General features: G+C 47.4%; 1 protein-coding gene across 3 annotated transcripts in view; it reads left to right on the top strand.

Annotated features, from left to right (window-relative positions):
- Positions 1-17,686, top strand: part of cadm1b (cell adhesion molecule 1b) — a 105,592-nt gene that overhangs the window by 54,115 nt on the left and 33,791 nt on the right. For 2 of the 3 annotated variants that reach the window (XM_011608535.2, XM_029844115.1), the window contains exon 2: positions 16,349-16,369. The exons of the other annotated variant lie outside the window; for it this stretch is intronic. In XM_011608535.2, coding sequence (XP_011606837.1) covers positions 16,349-16,369 — 21 coding nt within the window. The remainder of the gene's footprint in view (positions 1-16,348; positions 16,370-17,686) is intronic. 3 annotated transcript variants of the gene reach the window in all.

Below are 17,686 nucleotides of genomic sequence, written 5' to 3'. Positions count from 1 at the left end.
TGTTTCTCTTACCTGTTCGCATTGGGCACTAACTCAATTCGGGCTGAAACAAAAGTGGTTGGAAGCGCTATTTTACCGCGAGGACTATCTGCCGCCGCGCCAAACTAATTCACAGCAGCCTGAGCGAGCGATCAAATGGAAATGGAAATTCTAGCGGCTTAAAGATGAATCTCAATTTTCCCCTAAGAGATTTTGAGTGTTCTGCCAAAATGTGTGATTCTGCTCTTCACGGCATTGATACCGAAGGCGAGCTGGCTGATGTCGGCCGCCTCTTACTATTAAAATTGTTTACACTTTGTCTGCGCCCGACGCGGCAGAACAATAGCGGTTGTGCTTCTTTTGTTATTGTTTTCAAATAAAACAGGCATTTCCGTGCCGACAGTTGGAATTCTCTTTTACCAACACTCAGGAGTTTATCAGGTTCCTTATTTAACGATTAGGCTGCCAGGTGATGTTTCCACTTGCCTACAGACGATACACAAGACCTCCAAAACCTCTTAGTAATAGTAATTCGAACCATATTAATCCGGCATGAGGGGCACGGCGGAGGTTTTAAGGAAAGACAGTCTGCCACAGGAGGGAAGGCGAAACGGGTTCAACTGCACGAGGAGGGGGGTGTGATCAGACACAGGTGATACACATGAGGGCGTTCAGACAGACAGATGAAGGGTTGAACAGACTAATGTGTAAATATTGTTTTACTGGATTAAGCTAGCTAGTTTTCCCCAATGACAGGGCTCAGTTTCATCAACTGGTTCTAAGATGCCCCCCCAGCACCTACACAGCTCCAATGACTCGTCTCCTTGGTTTTTAGAGGTTTCCAACAGGTGAGACTCCTTGGTACCAGGTGGTACTCTGCCAGGGGTTCCAAGCGAGCCACAGACGTGACTTCAACAGGGTGCAGGCCATTGATTGGTGTGACATCACTACAGGAGCCGTGAGAGTGGCTTGAGACTGTGCGTGGGTGGTGTTTTTCACCTGTAGCTGTAAACGAGGTGAATGGCAGCATGCGACCAGTACTGTGGCCCAACAACGAGGCACAGATGTTTTTACGCTCAACGTGACGACCCCACATGCATTGAGGTGAAACTCGACTGGAGTGAAAAAGAGCCAATAGTGAGCTGGCACTTGACGCCTCTCCTGTCTGAGATGAGAGGCGTTTTTCACCGCATTGGCTCTACGATAAATATGGGAGACATTTCTGAGCTGCCGATGATATATGCATGCCTACATCATTCCTTATTGAAAAGTGATGCTGCAGGACCACTTTGATGAATTACCGTCCGCACAAACGTTACCTGTGTGAATCTCACTCAACGTGAGCGGCAGAACTGTGAGCATGGAAGTTCCCCACACGCTCCCGCTGCCTTCTTCCTTAGACGTAAAAGCGATTGTCCGTACACAGCCAGGCGCTAACCATCACAAACGCCATCAGTGTCGTGATGCTGTTTCCCACTGTAGCGGCTGCACTGAAGAGCTACTTGAGAACAAAGCAGTGGGCTATCCTGCACTAAGAAAGCAACATTATCCGTCGTGGGGCTAGCTTCTCAAGTTTTTAGCACCCCACATTTCAAGTCAAGTCCGACTTGCTTAAATTACAGTCGGAGGCAGTTTAGAGGTGATGTCTGTTGTCTCTGTTACGACAGTTCCAAGGGAAGAGCCCTCTGTGCTCGCTGAATTCATGTTTTTTAATGAGGAGCATCTTTCCAACAACATTCCATACCGATCCCCAGGACACGGTATGAAAGGAATGAGCTATGATCAGCAACATGGATGTAAACTACCAGTGCGGCGTGAAATATGCAACAGTCACGCGCGCATCACCGCTCTTTTAAGCCGCATTTTTATCCACACAACCGACTGAAGCAATAAATTCAAAGCGTGTGGAGGCAGAGACAACATGCTGAAGTGATGAAAGAACTGGGCACCGGGAAGAAAAGCAGGGAAAAAGAGAGAGAGATAGAGAGAGATGCCAGCCAACATGAATTTTGTCACTAGGAAACACGCTGATGAGCATAAAGGCACAAAGCATAAATGAGATCGGTTCTAGAGAGTCAGTTCATCTTGTTCTTGTGAATATTCATGTTCACACATCACCTGCACGAGCAGGTATATTCAGCCAGAATAGGACTAACCGGTGTGCATGCTAATATGCGGCAGTGGTTACGAGTGTTAGCAGTGGATTACAGGTGACTGGTGTTTGGAATCTTTCTCCTCTGATACCCTTTGAATGTGCTCACTCCCTTTGAAGCCGTGTCAGTTTTAAAAATATCTCGGCCCTTTTATGTTTAACCATGCTGGTGTTTGCGCTCAAGTTTTTTTCCCCCCTGCTCTCTGTCTTTTACTCTTTTTTTGGGAGGAGAGCGAGGATGAAAGCAACAAAAACAGGCAGCATCCATCAAACGCGCACGGGGGAAAGTGAGGGAAAAGTCCTGCGCGCGTGATGAGGTGCGACTTGTTAAAATCCAAGCGGAGGCCTTGTTGTGTCCGCTCCTGGGTGGCGAAGGCGCGGCGGCAGGCTAAAGGGGACGAACGACAGGCGGAACCTGTCAGAGCTCACTCACCGACCGACATGCACGCTTTTTGGACGCTAATGAGCTTTACAGTATGTGCGGAAAAGGGCCAGGAGCTAATTCGCATGCTGAATGAGGTAGTTAATTGTTCATTGTGCATATTCCTCTACTCCCATGGCTCCTCTGATTTGGATTCATTTAGTCTTTATTTTACCTCATTATACAGACTGTCATTATTGCCTCATTGCGTGTGAGCTGTTTTGCATTCATGGAACTGACTCTGCTAATTAAATAAAAATAAAATCAAGTCTTTAAACGTTAAGGTTTTTGTGGTGAGCGGCGAAATAACTTGGCCACAGGAAGAAAAGCTCTGAGCAACAAGTCGCACCAACCCCTGCTTATTCATTTCTCCAGAACTCCTGAGCTGAATTAGCAGGCGAGCTGTTCTCCTGCTCATTACACAAATCAAATACGAGAGGCGGTCATCGGGATATCGCAGGGAGTGGGCTCGCTCGGTAGCTCAGAGCAACAGGGCCGGGCTGAGGATGCAGAGCAGCAGGTCGGCAGGTTTGTAAACCCAAGGATAAAAGGGTCTCTCATCCTGATCCTGCGGTTGCTAAGGCTCCCAAGCTCAGTGGCGAACTGACAAAATTACGTTTGTACCCTGGCAATCCCTGAATCCCTGATACACCCCCCCCCCCCCCCCAAGCAGTGGTCTTTAGGGGAAAGACTGGCAATTTCCCCCCTCAGATGCCATTTTTCCTCCATCGAAACTCCAATAACATGTGGTAATTCTAGCAGCGCCGCTGAAACCTGATCTATAATTGGTCGCATTAGAATGTGAAAGAAAAGGCTGCCGGAGTCATGATTGCATGTTTCCGACATTACGAGTGCGGGTGCATCGACTCCGTCTTGTTAATCATCATTTTGGATCCATCCCCAATGCTCCCCGAGTGACTGTGTGTGTGTTCTCGGTTGTTGCTGTGTGGGCAGCACATCCCCGAGGGTAGCACCCTATGAGAGGAGTAATGGCAATAAGCAGATAGAGGGGTGATTTGGACAGAGAGGCGTCTCTAATCTCGTGAGGTGTTAGCAGTTGTGTGCCACAGATTAGTCAACCCCTTTAATTTCCTCCATGATCGTCTCATCTGTGTTCATCACCTCCTCTGGCAGCGACCGCTGTGCAGCATCCCACATCCCTAATATTATTAGCAAATGTGTGTGTGGATATAATACCGCTGTGAAGTAAGAATATACCATCACCAGGGAGAAACGTTGCCACATCGAGCAACTTGGAGGTGAGAAAGTTGCCTCGCGGCCAGCTGTGCACGCACAATGGCCCCCTGCGAGTGTGTGTGACTCTGTCAGACCGATGGACTCCTGGATTTCTTGGCGCGCACTTGATCAGCGTGGAGTCTTTGATGTCGCCCTGTAAGATGTGTCACTTTGATCCGGAGCATAACGAAGGCACGCTTTATAGGAGACGGCAGCGGAAGATAAGGCAAACATAACATAATGTTTCTCCTCACGTTGCCTTTTATCTGTCCTCACATTCTCAACCTACTTTAATGATAAATTGGCTCATTCCCATAAGACCTAAGACACAAACGTTACCTTTGAATTGACAGTAGAATGTATGCTAATGGCGCTGGTGCGGCGCGTCCCCAAAGTATTTACAGGGGCGTCGTGGCTCTTTACGGTGAAGCAATTTCAAATTAAACCCTGTGAATTGCTGCAACCTCATGTGTCCACCCTAAGTCGTGTGGGCAGCACGCTAGCAACAAGTTGGAACTAAGGGAGTCCAACTCTGCGTGCTCACCGCCATATTATATGAGTTTCTGCTTCGTTTAGCTCGTTGTTGTTTGGGCCCATGAGGATAAAAAGAGGTAAACGTAACCTGGAAACAGTGGTGGCAGAAATAAAAACACACCAATAAAGGTTTAAGAGAAAATAAAGATGTAGAAACTTTGGAACTGCATGCGAACTTCAGATATTCTCCTAAATAGCATTTTCTTTTTTTTTGGAGGATTTCTTTTAAAGATAGCAACCAATTTCTAACCTGCAGATACAAGCGGGGGCGACGCAGAGAGAAATGGTCAAAAACCAGCATAGAATTCACACCAGCACCAATGATCTTTAAGCAAACCGGAGCAGGTCTCAGTCGATTCCAACCTTCCTTTTGGTAAACATTCCTCCTTGGATTCGCTGCCAGGTGGGTGGGAAAAGTCACTGTGGAACGTGGCTCCCTTTTTAGAGTATCCAGCTCTGTGAAGTCACAGCCAGCTCTCTGTCCCCGCCTCTCTGGCTAAACCCCCACATTTGGGTTAAAAAAAACTTGCTGATGTTGAGGGATGGTCCCAGGTTTCAAGGTTGTGGTTCTGGGGGATCCAGAACTCATTTTCCTGGATTGACCTGGAGTTACTTCAGGGGGAATAAAATAGATTGCCATACCAGATTACCACCCATTATTTTATCCAATCAAATTAAGTTGACATGTTCTTGGAATCACAGGCTTATAATAGCTTCCTCCCTGAGTTGCTGCAGTCATGCTCCATGTCCAAATTACGGTCAACAAAATCCCAAAGGCAACACAAAAATAAAACATTTGCTGACATTATTGACACCGGAGACGCAGGTGAAGGAAGAACTTGGACGAAACACTGAAAGAGCAAAACCTACTGCGCCTGCAAACACAAATAGCTCCCCCCGCAATTGGCGTAACTCGGGCTGGTCTCTCAGGTACTTGTGTTTTCCTCTAGCACGGACATAAAAAGTGCTTACTGGCAGGTGAAAATGGAGCTGGGAGTGAGAGAAATGGCAGCATTCATCTGCTGTCTTGGCCCTTTAGAGTTCAAAGTTATCTATCAGGAATGCTCCAAACACCCATGGAAAGGACACCTGGTGGGGGGGGGGGGGGTCTGCACTAGAGCCAGGTTCTGCTGGTTATCTACATGCTGAGCAACTGCTGATCGGGTTTAAACACTATCTGGCCAATCCAGATTGTCTTGTCAGGAGTGAAAGCGCCATTAAACCTCCGACCCTCATTCGGTCGTAGGGCTGCAGGAAATGGCGGCGGTCCCACTGCCAGCCGAGGGTCTTCCAGTCTCTGGCGAGGTCACGTGGAGGAGTGAGCCTAAATATCATCTTGTGTGTTATCAGCTTGTAGAAAACAGCAGCGCTCTTTGGCCTAAACCTCTTTACTTTACGCTGTGGCGTCCATCGTCCTGTCAGCCCAGCTATGGGTTGCTAACTTGTCTCGCTCCCTTTTGACCGTTATGGTCTGTGGGGGCAGAAGTGCAAGAGTGTTAAACAATGATTCGATTGCACGCATATGCTGCGGCATAGACAACGCCCCAGTTCAGCTCGGAACATACCCAACCGGATGATTCCAGCGTCTAATCTGACGCCGCGCGCTTAAGTTTGCAAAGCTGAACAGTGACAGTGAAGAAATCAGCCGAGCGGCGGCGGGACTAAAATAGATCACAAATCTGGCAAAAATGCAATTATACCGGCGCCACTCTGAGGCCCTGTTCGGATTTTACAAATGAAAAATATAACAAATAACTCTGCATACTAAAATGAGTTTCTTTAGGGCTTAATCAGTGGGAGGAGATGGAGACATTAACAACATTATGGATCACTACGACGCTATGACTGATGCTTTCTTTTCTCTCGATCGAAATGACCTCCCGTGTCCTCGGTTTGGACTTTATTCATCCAGAAATGGCAGCAGACACATTTGTAGCCAAATCTAGACAAGCACGATCTGGGTAGAACGGGTCGGATGCACAGTCACAGGTGGAACGGAGGTTGTCCCGCTGCGGATCCAATCTTCCTGTTTATCTGCAGATCATCCCTGCAGGTCTGAGGAGATAAGGCGGCGGCGGTGAGTCGAGCAAACCAACTTGGCACAACTTGTTTGCCTTGGACTCGCTGCTTCTGCATATGTTTTCTACCTTTGATCACATGCTTTTCTCTGTGTTTCCTCCCACATTCAGAAAACATACCCTCCAGTACAGGAATAAAAACCCAGCGAGCCTCGCAGGCGCCGAGGCTAATTGCGGTCCTAATATAGAATAATAAACCTGTGCTTTGCCCACCCAGCTGGTCATGATGGTTATGCGTCCTCGGGGACGGGTTTGAACGCCAACACCGCTCAGGCTCATCGCCCGGCTGCCTTTTTTTTCCCCTCTCCGTGTTTGACTTTGCATCTGTGTTCCCAGGCTGTCAGCGTGGCGCATCGGTGATGGTAACACGTGGTCCCCGCGGAGGGCGGGCTGACAGCTAGGTAATGATCAAAGAGGCCGTTCGCCGTGTCTCGTGTCTGGAGATACATCTGTACTGCCAGCGCCGCTTCTTTTTCATCGGCTCAACTCCCAAATAATGCTCACTTGTTTCTCACACGTGCGGGCGCCAGGCCGGCGCAGTCGTTTTCACACTCCGGCTACCAACACATTTCTCAGATCCAGCCTTGCTCCTCGCTTCGTGTCGCACCCTCTTCCTTCTTATAAATTGCCGAAAACGCTCGTTGGCTTCCGTGCCGAATCGCAACCGTCACCTTGACTGGGCCGCATACCCATAAAACCCGAAGCCACCCGCTCTCCGGAGCGCCGGAGCTCTCGCGGATCCCTTAACCTCCATCCCGTGTCCACGGTTACCAGTCTGGACCGCTTTACGGCTTCTTTGTTCGGGATGCAGCTTTCTGTTTAATCAAATTGAAGCAATACAGATCATTAGTGTGAGGAGCCGAGTCTCTCCTCCGGTTGGATGTTGGAAATGAAGTGTGTCCTCGAGGACGGGTGTTAAAAAACAACTCCACTTTATTGGGAAGATTAAAATTGGAGATCCATATGATTGCCGGGGGGAGGCGAATCAATCACTAATTAACCAATGCGAAGGTAATTATGTCGCCAATCAAATACATATACTCAAATCAGGTTGTGGAAGCGTGAAGAGCTGATTAAATGATCTATAAGGGCGACTCTCATACAAGATCTGCCCGCGCTCTTAATTTTATTTTTCATTTTGTTTTGTGCAGAAAAATCTCTTCCTGAGCTGCACATCTTTCTTATGAAGTCCTTGGCAGCGTTCAGCCAGGATATAACAGTCTTCCGATAGCTTGATAGCTTTTTAAGTTTTTTTTTTTTTTTTTTTTTAGAAATACTGTACAAAATGTGAGCCTTGAACTGCACCCGCCGATATTGAAAAGACTGTTATCAGTCTGTACTGAAAGATGTGCTGACCGCGGGGAAGGAAATAAATTAATAAACGGAATTTTTCGAATAATCCTTTGTCTGTTTTTAAAACTCGCCGAAAAATGCGTCGTGCAAAGTGAGTCTGGGCACGGTTCGGTGGCCCATCGTAGCTTTGCAGCGGTTCACCGTCCACTGTCCGAATCCAAAGACTCACAATCCTTTTATTTACCTTTTCTGATCGTCTCTCCCAAAACAACCTTTAGCCCAAATCAGCTGACGTGTTCGGGACCTTCTGTAGGAGCAGAAACGTAGGTTAAAGTGAAGACGATCGCTTCTCAGCTGCTTCCGGGACGTTTTCCAGATATAAACACAGAGATGTACAGGACTGTGCCAGGCTAATTGCTTGCATTTTGTATTTGACCTATTCGACTTGAGGTTTTCACTGCCATCTTGAGATGTTAATTGTATGGGACACTCTGTTGGGGCGGTGTGTGTGTGTGTGTGTGTGTGTGTGTGCGTGTGTGTGTGTGTGTGTGTGTCTCAGGAAGAGGTATATATGATACCTCTTCCAGAGATTGTGACTGATTGTGACGGATCGAGCGCTCGAATGTGCAGCGAATCAACCCAAACGTGAAGAAACATGGTAAATGTTTTGACTAGCATGATGCTAGCTCCCATATTCTGACATGAATGGCTCCAGTTTGTGGAAATAAGGTGCCAGAATTTAACCAGATTCAAGGAACTTTACCATCATACCAACAGAATTTTACACATAAGGTGATAAACAAAAATTTGCACTCGGGTCCTGGTTATAATGTTTTAGGGGCTTATAAGGGAGCTAAGGGGCCTCTAAGGGGATAGAAAATAAAATTAGGCCTTCTGTGGTCCGGATAAACTCTAGTTGCATGCGTCTCATGCATCCACAGTGCAGCAGCAACACTTCCCAACCACTAACATCCCCACAGCTGGCCGGTTTCTGTAAACTGGTTTTCTCTACCAAGCGTTTGTGGCAGTCCTCGCTACACCCTGGAAGCTGTTTCTAAGCCAGGAGAGTAAATTGACTCAAGCTGACTTTTTTACTCTGAATGATGAGATGTATTTATAGTTGTTATGATCATATGACAGATTAATTAGCACTTCAACACGCGCTGAAGTGCACTTTTATAATAAGTAAGATTTAACCGTCAGGATTGGCTGTCAAGACAAACGAAGAACAGCAAGGCTCAATGCCACAAACAGTCTTTATGTATAAGAGAAAGCAGATTTATTATCATTTTCTTTTTTACAACATTACAACGTTGAGGTTATAGCACACTTCAGAATTGCATTTATGCATTAAATATTATGCAATATTATATATGAATTAATAAAAAAAAGATACACTGACAATGGCAAGTTAGCAATTACACATTGTGAGACATGATGGCAGGAAATGTAGCAAAAATATAGCTCTCTTTTGGCTGGGCCGCGAGGATAATTCTTAAAAATGTATGTTAAGGCTCTTCACTGCTGCTCCAGTCTTCTCCTGTTGTCCTCGAGTAGCAGAGCAGTCGAGGCGGGACCTCTTTTCCAGATGCGAGTCTGGCAGCCGATCCTTCAGAAAACCCGGCTGAATCCCTGAAAGGGGGTGGGTTGCTGTGGAGGAAGGCGGGGGGTGCGGCAGATACGTAGCTGGCAAGCGTGAAAAGCTTCAAGTGATTGATAGCCATTTGTTTTGCCCGCTTAATACAACATAAACTCTCTGGCGATTCATCACCAGCATGAGGGGTTTCCACGCCGCTATTGCAAAGCCCTCTAAAAATAATTCATTTTCCGCGCGCTGCGAGCCAGGCGCTAATGTTAAATATTCATGTGGGTCCAGTTTAAATGATGTGGCCATTGGCACACAGTTAGAGCGCACTCGGCGGAAGGCAGGAAATGTCAAGCTGTGAATAAATGAAAGCGGTGGGGCCGTATATTACCCTGCCGTTGTGAATTTACTGTTGCCTCCATTTTGTATGACCGCTCCAAACAGATCTCGTTTATAATCAATACACTCAGTAAAACATGCCGCATATTGCCGCGTTGGCAATAATCCGCCCTCGTGTTTACTCATCCCTTATTCCCCGTTTGGTTGTGCTGCCTAATTTGTGGCCCATGAAGGCTAACAGAGGGCTTTTCTGGCTCTTTCTGCAGAGGCAAGCGGACGGACCGCGAGCTCCCTTCGCCTTCATGTCTTTCTGTTTGTGGTTTTCAGGGGGTAAAAATCAGAGCTTGGCGGCGAGATGTTGCGGGCGATGAGCTGAAATTGTTTTGAAATTAAAGGTCATCTTCTGCTGTGATATCAGCGAGCACCGAGGAGGGAAAGGGCAAAATCTAACAGAAGTGACTGTGCTGAGGATCCATTTAGAGGAAGTGATACAGAGAGTGTAATGTCTGCCGTGCATCATTTGGGTGGAATGTTAAATGGCCTCGTATTGATAGACACTCTCGACTCACTCATACTCTCACACGCTCAGACACACACATGCAATCTCTGACTAATGAGGCCTGGGGCTGGAGATGGTTCCATCAAGGAACCCCCCCCCCCCTCTCTTTCTCTCTTTCTTTCCCTCTCCCGCTCTTCTCCTTTTTAAAACATGCACCTGATTGATAGCAGTGATTTGAGCGAAAGAGAGGAAATGGGAAATTGAAAAATGGAGGAGGGAGATTGGAAACAACGCGCTGATTATAAACTCCGAGGAAACAAAGGGGCCTTCCCCCCCTCGCCTTTTCTCTTAGCGCCAAGGTAGCAGGTGCGGGGTTGACAGGCGCCTGATTGAGGCCCGCGGAAGACATTACAACTGCAAACGAATGGAGGGTGTTTAACGGCGCCGGGTGTGGTTAACGTTTGGGGCTGATAGATGTGATTATGAGACTCTGAGCGCCAGACAAACAGGCACAGGTGGCACGAGGACCGGCGCAAAAAAAGGGCCCCGTAATATTGTTGCCATGATGATAATCCGTCTGTACAATTAATGGTATGTCATCGGCAAGGTCATCGGCCTCGCGAATGTATTTGATATGCCTCCCGCTGCGATAATAGAGCCCCTCTGTGCCATGGACGGACACGCAGCAGGTGAGCAGACTGCAAAGGTTTCTCATTATGGAAAAAAAAAATAAAATCAAAGGGGTGTTAAAATTAGAACAACAATTACTGCATTCTAAATCCACCAGCGTGCGGAGTAACCTCAATTATCTCGATACCACTGCTATTTATCCAGGTCTTCTCGTGTTTGTGGCCTCGTATTTCAGGATAAAACGAAACAATGGCACTTTTAGAAGAGCTGAATAAATTATGCGGCACCTCTAGCAGCGTCTTGGCTGAGTCCCTGGTGGTTTAATATTCTCTGAGAGCTTCCAGACAGCGAGCGCTGGTGCAGCAGCTGTCTCTTGACCCTGCTGGGCCCTCACTTACCCCTCGGACCACCTCTTCTTCTCAGGGTGGTCTGCAGCGGTGACAAGTCTGTCAGAAGCATCCCCTAATATCCTAATTACCTATCGTCAGGGCGGCTCGCACCGTGAATAAGCAGATATCGTCGCCTGACTAGACTGGAACATGTTCAAGCGCATACACCCCCCACACACACCCACCATTGTTTCCATAAACAGCACTCAGGAGGGTTTACTTGGCCACCGTTCTATAGGTGAGGTATTACAGCGTCTCCAGAATAGCAAGAATCCCCCAAGACTCCTTGAGAGGCTTTGATTTGTATGGTTCCGTGTGTGCGTTGATCTAAGCTGCGTGTTGAATCAGAGCTTCGGTTTCCTTCCGGTGAAACAGAAAACACACACTCCTACTGCAAACTTTCCTCACTCCCAGGGACCGAGAACACACTTAACAGTGAAAATACCTCTGAGGGGCCAAAACACACATACAGACACACTGACCTCAACCTTAAAGCCATGGCTTCGCCCTCAAACGGTCCTTTGAAGACATGGGGACCAGCCAAAATGGCCCCAAGAATGTCCTCACTTTGCTAGCAGAACGAGTCTTTTGCCACTCCATATATTAAAGGACACAGACGCGCACAGACAAACAGAAACGCGGCGTCACTGGAAACAGACGAGCCAAACGAGATGTGATGTGTCACTCTGCCAGAGGTTAAGCTCTGCCTCGGCTCTGAGCGAGGATCCGTCCTCGCTGCACAGTTCCCCGGCACGTGGCTGCACTTCGGTCAATGCTCAGTCAACTAGTCCACAGAGTGACTGATTGTTCCTATAGGAAGAAGGAAATGATTGTTCCTCCCAGCCAATGTAGTTGCCTGGTGATTTATAGGCCTTTAAAGTTACTGCATTTGTCACAATCAGCATTAGTTAATAATGTGTTACTGTAATACTTTTCCTGCCTTTTTTAATGTTGATTCAAGACACAGTTTCCACTCAGACAGTCCTGTTTTATTATGTCAAATTAGCTTTTGATGGATGCGGTTTGGAGCGAGCGCTTCTCTCTCTTCGCTGCGCGCTTATTCACGCATTTTGATGGCGTTTTATTTGCTTAACAGGGGGAGCTCGTTTCCTGTCATTCGAGTCTGTGCAGCCTGCCATCCGCAGCGCTCACAAGCGTGTTACCGGCCCCCTTTTTTCTTGACACAATCGGGAGAGTCAAACGCTACCTGAAGATATCGTTAAAACTCTGCGGCTTTTTGTCCCCCCCCCCTTTTGGAACCTGCAGAGATATTTTAGTGCCTGTTGTGAATGACAGGACCCAGGCCCGCCGACAAGATTACGCGTCTTGTTCCTCTTTTGAAGGCTTATTTTAGCTTTTAATTCGGGAAAACATCTATCATCTCTGATTAATGCGCGATTGCAGATGCCCAGAGCGCTTCACAAAGATGAGGTCACCGCATTGAATGCACTTGTGCTAGTTTTTTTTTATCATCATCCGTAAGAATTTCTGAAGGATTATCCCTTAATCTTTTAGAGCAAAAGCCTCCAGATACAGGCATCCTTCTGGCTATTCTGGACCACAACACAAACCTTCCGATTGGACGTTTACAAAGCGTGTCCCATTAACACAGTGCAATTAACCTGCTCTGTGGGGATATTTGCAAACTGTCCCTGCTATTACAGTTTTATCGAGCAGGAACATGAATTCCATCATCAGTTGGTCCCCCAGATTAATATATTTTAGTTGACTCAGGGGAGAATTAATCTGGGTATTCCCTTTAGTGTTTACAGGCGAGCGTTTTCTGATATCTCGCTGACAGCTCGAGCAGAATCGAGCTGCATCCATCAGGTGATTAGCCAAAGAAACGGGCGGGGAATGTAAATAATATGTCTAAATAACAACGCATTTTCTTCCGAGACAAGCTGTCACGGGCGTGAATCCTGCTTTTATCGCAGTCAAAAGCCTCCGTCAAGCACAGGTAACTGTTTGCTTTTGAGAGCGTCTGAAAAACAATGTGAGCTCAGAGTCCAGCACAGGCCCTCTTCAAGAGTTACAATCGCATTAGGATTCACTTGGGTAAACAAGACTGATAATTTCCTCAAACTGTAAGGGTTCTGATTTAACAGCTGGCGAGATTTGATTTGTAGTTTTTCGCGTAAATGGTTCTTTGTTTAAAACATGCAACCAAGATTAAAGAGCTTTTTTTTTTACTGTTGTTGAAACAAAAAAAGAATCAGGCTCATCAGTAACATGAGAACTATTAGTTGCCATGGAGATGCATGATTGAGCTAGCATCTTTCTGCATTTAACTGTATTTCTATACATGTGGAAGCATCCGAGGCGAAGCTTGTAATTTGGTTTAATGGAGAATTGTTCAAAATAAGATTAAACGGACGATGAGCAAACGTGGTCCCCAAAGCCAACGACAGGAAACGAAAGGGCGGGACGTGTGATAGGCGTGGCATTGATGGACGGTGGGTCAGAATTGGCATGATTTACTTAAATGTACCAATTCAGACGGTCGGCGGAAGGAAAACATGGGCAGGGTATCGTCGACGCCCTCGTCCATCGTCTCATGACTACAGCGTTCCCAAAATGAGCAATAGGTGCTGCACACCTCCACAGAACATTGTAGTTTATGTGGAAAAAAATCAGCTTTTTGTATGCTGACATGGAATAAACTGCCTAATACTACCTTAACTAATAAAGCACCTTATTTCTCCCTGCTACCTTAATTTGACTTGATCCCAGAGACCTTAATGAGGCCATCCTGATCAGCATTTCCACGTCTCTGGGTTCAGTAGGGATTCATGTCCCTAAATCTGAGTTTGTAAAGTGAACTTGGACAATTCTTTCCTTTGATTTGCTTCGTTGGGGAAAAAAAAACAACCTCTGTTCTCCGCTGTTGCTGGTGTTTATCGGGTCCACTCTGCGGGAGTTTGCTTCTCCCTTCGATTTCCTTGAAGAGAAAAAGTTTGAAGCCCACCTCTGATCCATCTAATTAAATGAAAACACAGTGGGCTGCACACAGTGAGGCAGCGTCGCCCCGCGCACGCACAACCACACAGAAGTCCGTCATCCAGCTGTGTTGTGTCCTGTTACACGGCACGTTCACACGCTAGGTTGACGTGCAACAAGCTGCAGTTTATGAGCATAGATAAGCAAGGGAATGTTTTACCTGAACATTAATTTAAAGGCATCACACTAGTTCTAAGAGGAACTGCTGCCTCATTAGTGTTACCCCATTGCTTTGACTGAGCAACAGTGTGAAGATTCAGGCTCTACGCCCCTCTAACCACAGAGACATCCAGTCCCTGGAGGTTTTTCTTTGCCTTACTGTCTAAATACTCAGGGTATAATGTTTATTTTGATTAATATGAGTTGAATAAAAGGGCCAGCAATAAGGGAAGGTCATCCAAATGTCAACAGTTTCCATGAGAAGCTGCAGCCGTGTGGGTGGACACGGCTGTTCTCTTCCCTGACGCGACGCTGCTCATTGTGCGAAAGGGCGTGACGAGGCCCGGTCGGAAAAGGTGAGGAGAAAAGGGTGGACGTTATTTGGAGGAGGGTCGGCCCTGTCCCACTCGCATCCCCCCGTGACTGACAGATTAGCACAATAGCTCGACTCGCGCAAACGCCGCCGCCGAGCGTTTCCCTCCCGAAATCTGTCTGTCAGCGCCGTCTAAGCAGAGTGACAGCCATGACATCTAATCAGAGCCAGGCTGGCACCTCATAACTTCCCCTTAATGTGCTGCAGGTACAGAGGCGAGAAGGGGAGCGTGGCAGATGCCGCTATTTATAGCGCCCGCAGAGGCCACAGCAGGAAGTGGCGTGCACCGAGGGGTTAAGGACGTGCCGGCATACCACAGCGCACCCCCCCCCCCCACTGTCAGAATTCGACAAGATTATACACTGCTGTCATGGTGACATGTTTTTCTGGGTTGACACACTAACATAAAATGAGGGCACATTTACTACACATACTAGATGATGGCAAACAGGCATTTACATAATGTTGCTACAACCTGATAATTACCTGGCAATTAAAGCAACTCCAAATCTTAATTAGGGGCTGTCCTGAGGGCTGGTCGGACTGGCAGACACAGCTCAAGGCCAAAGACTGGGACAAAACGGATCGGCTGCAGATGTTTCCTGCTCAAATCCCTCTCAGCCAAGGCGCGATGGCCCCCCGAAGCCTCGTTATATTGAATAATCTTGTAATAAAGATAAAGTTTTGAGTGACAGGTGGAGGTCTCGGCGACACGGGCAGCTCCAGGTATTGCAGCAGCCTCCTCGACAATGTCCCAAAAATGTGTTTCCCATCGCGTGCAATTTGTCACTCACACGTCTTTGTCCTGGGGGAAAAGCTGACACCTGGAAAAATGCACAAAGGAGTATAACAAGGACACGTGTCACACCTTACACCCTTATTATGCCGGCAATGACAAGTTGGACAAGCAGTCGCTTTAGTGCGCGGTGGGCTCGGCACCCGGGCCGGCGCCATGCTCACTCTGAATGGAGGAGCTCCAGAATGGCAAAACAGTATGAAGAAATGTGTGTGTGTGTGTGTGTGTGTGTGTGGATGGGGGGGGCATAAAAATGGAGATATGGGCACGCAGCAGCAGAGGGGACAGAAGGAGACGCCTGTGTGTGCTGTGGGTGGGTTGTTTATGAATAGCAGACAGTGAATGATAGAAGCTCTCCCAGGGGCCCAGGGCCCCCCCGAGCACCGCTGTGGGGGACTTGGGAACGTGCCAGTCTCCCGTGCCCCACGAGATGCCGGCCTGACTGGGCACCGTTCCGAGTGGGTGCTCTCTTCTCCAGGATACACAGCGGATCCCCGGGGGGAGGCAGGGGTGGGTCGGGTACGCCGCAGTGGCTGGAATCTCAATCGGGGGACAAATGGAGGTGGAAAAACGTCGACGTTCCATCTGTACGTCCTTATTAAAAACGGTTGAGAAGGGAAAATGGCTCATTATGTCCTGATTACACACACCTGTGGACACAATACAAAGCCGGATTATTATAAATCAGTCATTACGGGGCCTTTTGTACTTATTTGAATCGGAGTGTAATTACACAAATGGGGCATTATACTAACAAATGTTTAAATGAAATAAATAAAGCCGTTTACAAATGGAACGGTTCCAGGTTGACAATCTCCTTACTCATGATCTGTCTGTCTGTCTTCTCCTTCTCCTCCGCTCCCGTCCTCGCCGGCGCCACAACAGGAGCTGCTGAAACCGTGACAGGTACGCACCCCCCTCACGCCCTCCCACCCCCCGTCCGTCCCCGCACCCCCCTGCTACCTGCTGTTCATTTGGAAGCGCTCGCTCCTGCCTGTGTCTGCTGATTGGCGGTCTGCGGCGGTCCGTTCATCTGTTCATATTTACATGAATGGCTCGTTACGGTGCCATCTTCCTTTCAGGAGCGGCCGTGCATTCACGCCGCCGCTCCACTGTTTTTATTTTTAAGTCTCAAATCAACAGCTCGCCACATGTAGCGGCAGATTTCACTTTTTAATCAGGCCACTTGGTTGCCACTTTAGTTTGTTAATTACTTCTCTAACTAGGGTTTAGGCGGTTTTCCCGCCTTAAAGTGCTTCTCAATAGCTCGCCACACAATCAAAACGCTGAGATTTAACTTTCATTGTCCTGGTGCACAATGGACGAGGGGTGAGAAGTTTTATAAAGACATCACGTAATCAATTTTTAACACCGCCACGTCTCTAAACCTCTAGATCTCTAAAGACGGTCTTGGAAAAGGTCAAATGTCGGCGGGCCGCTCATTGGTTTCTAATGCAAATGATACCTCAGGCTGAGGCTGAGATAGACTGGAGTGATCACAACCTTCCACAACGTTGTGCCAGACAGGAACATGAAGGTTAAATTTGGTCCCTAAATTATTTAGACTGGGGTTGAATCCCGTCGTTACAGTCGTCCAGTCGAATATATAAAAAAAACAGAATAAATACTTTATACACTCAGGCCAAACAAACCTGACGGAGAAATATTTAATACTCAGATAGAGAGAAAAAGGCATGTGTTATGAGTCGTGTAAATATTATTATTTATATATATTGATGTATATTTGATATGACGGTGTATGTATAATTCATGATCAGGCATAACATCAATTGGACGGCCCCATGAAATAGACCAGCCCCTGTAGCTCTAGCTGCTAAAGAAGCTAATGCTGGTTAGGATGCAAAGGGGCCAGCAGAGCCACAGAACCAGTCAGGATGCCCTCGCTGACCTCTGGCAACCACCAAACACATGTGAGCATTAGAACTGGACCAGAAAGTAAAGGAAGATGGTGGCCTGGTCTGATTGTGTTGCCGGTTCCATTAGCCGGTGTGGTATTTTGGGTAATGCTATACTGGTAAACCTTGGGTTCTATGTGGATCCAAATTTAAAACCTACCCGAGCATTGTTGAAGACCCTGTTGGGGTCGTGGATATTACATTCCCTGATGGCTGTGGACTCTTTCAGCACAAAATGTCACCCTCCCACAGAACGAAAATGGTTCTGGAGTCATTTGAGGGGCACAACAGCGAGTTTAAGATGATG

This window comes from Takifugu rubripes, chromosome 11 (genome assembly GCF_901000725.2).
Source record: "Takifugu rubripes chromosome 11, fTakRub1.2, whole genome shotgun sequence".
NCBI classification, from domain to species: Eukaryota; Metazoa; Chordata; class Actinopteri; order Tetraodontiformes; family Tetraodontidae; genus Takifugu; species Takifugu rubripes.
This window is presented reverse-complemented; position numbering and strand designations above follow the sequence as displayed.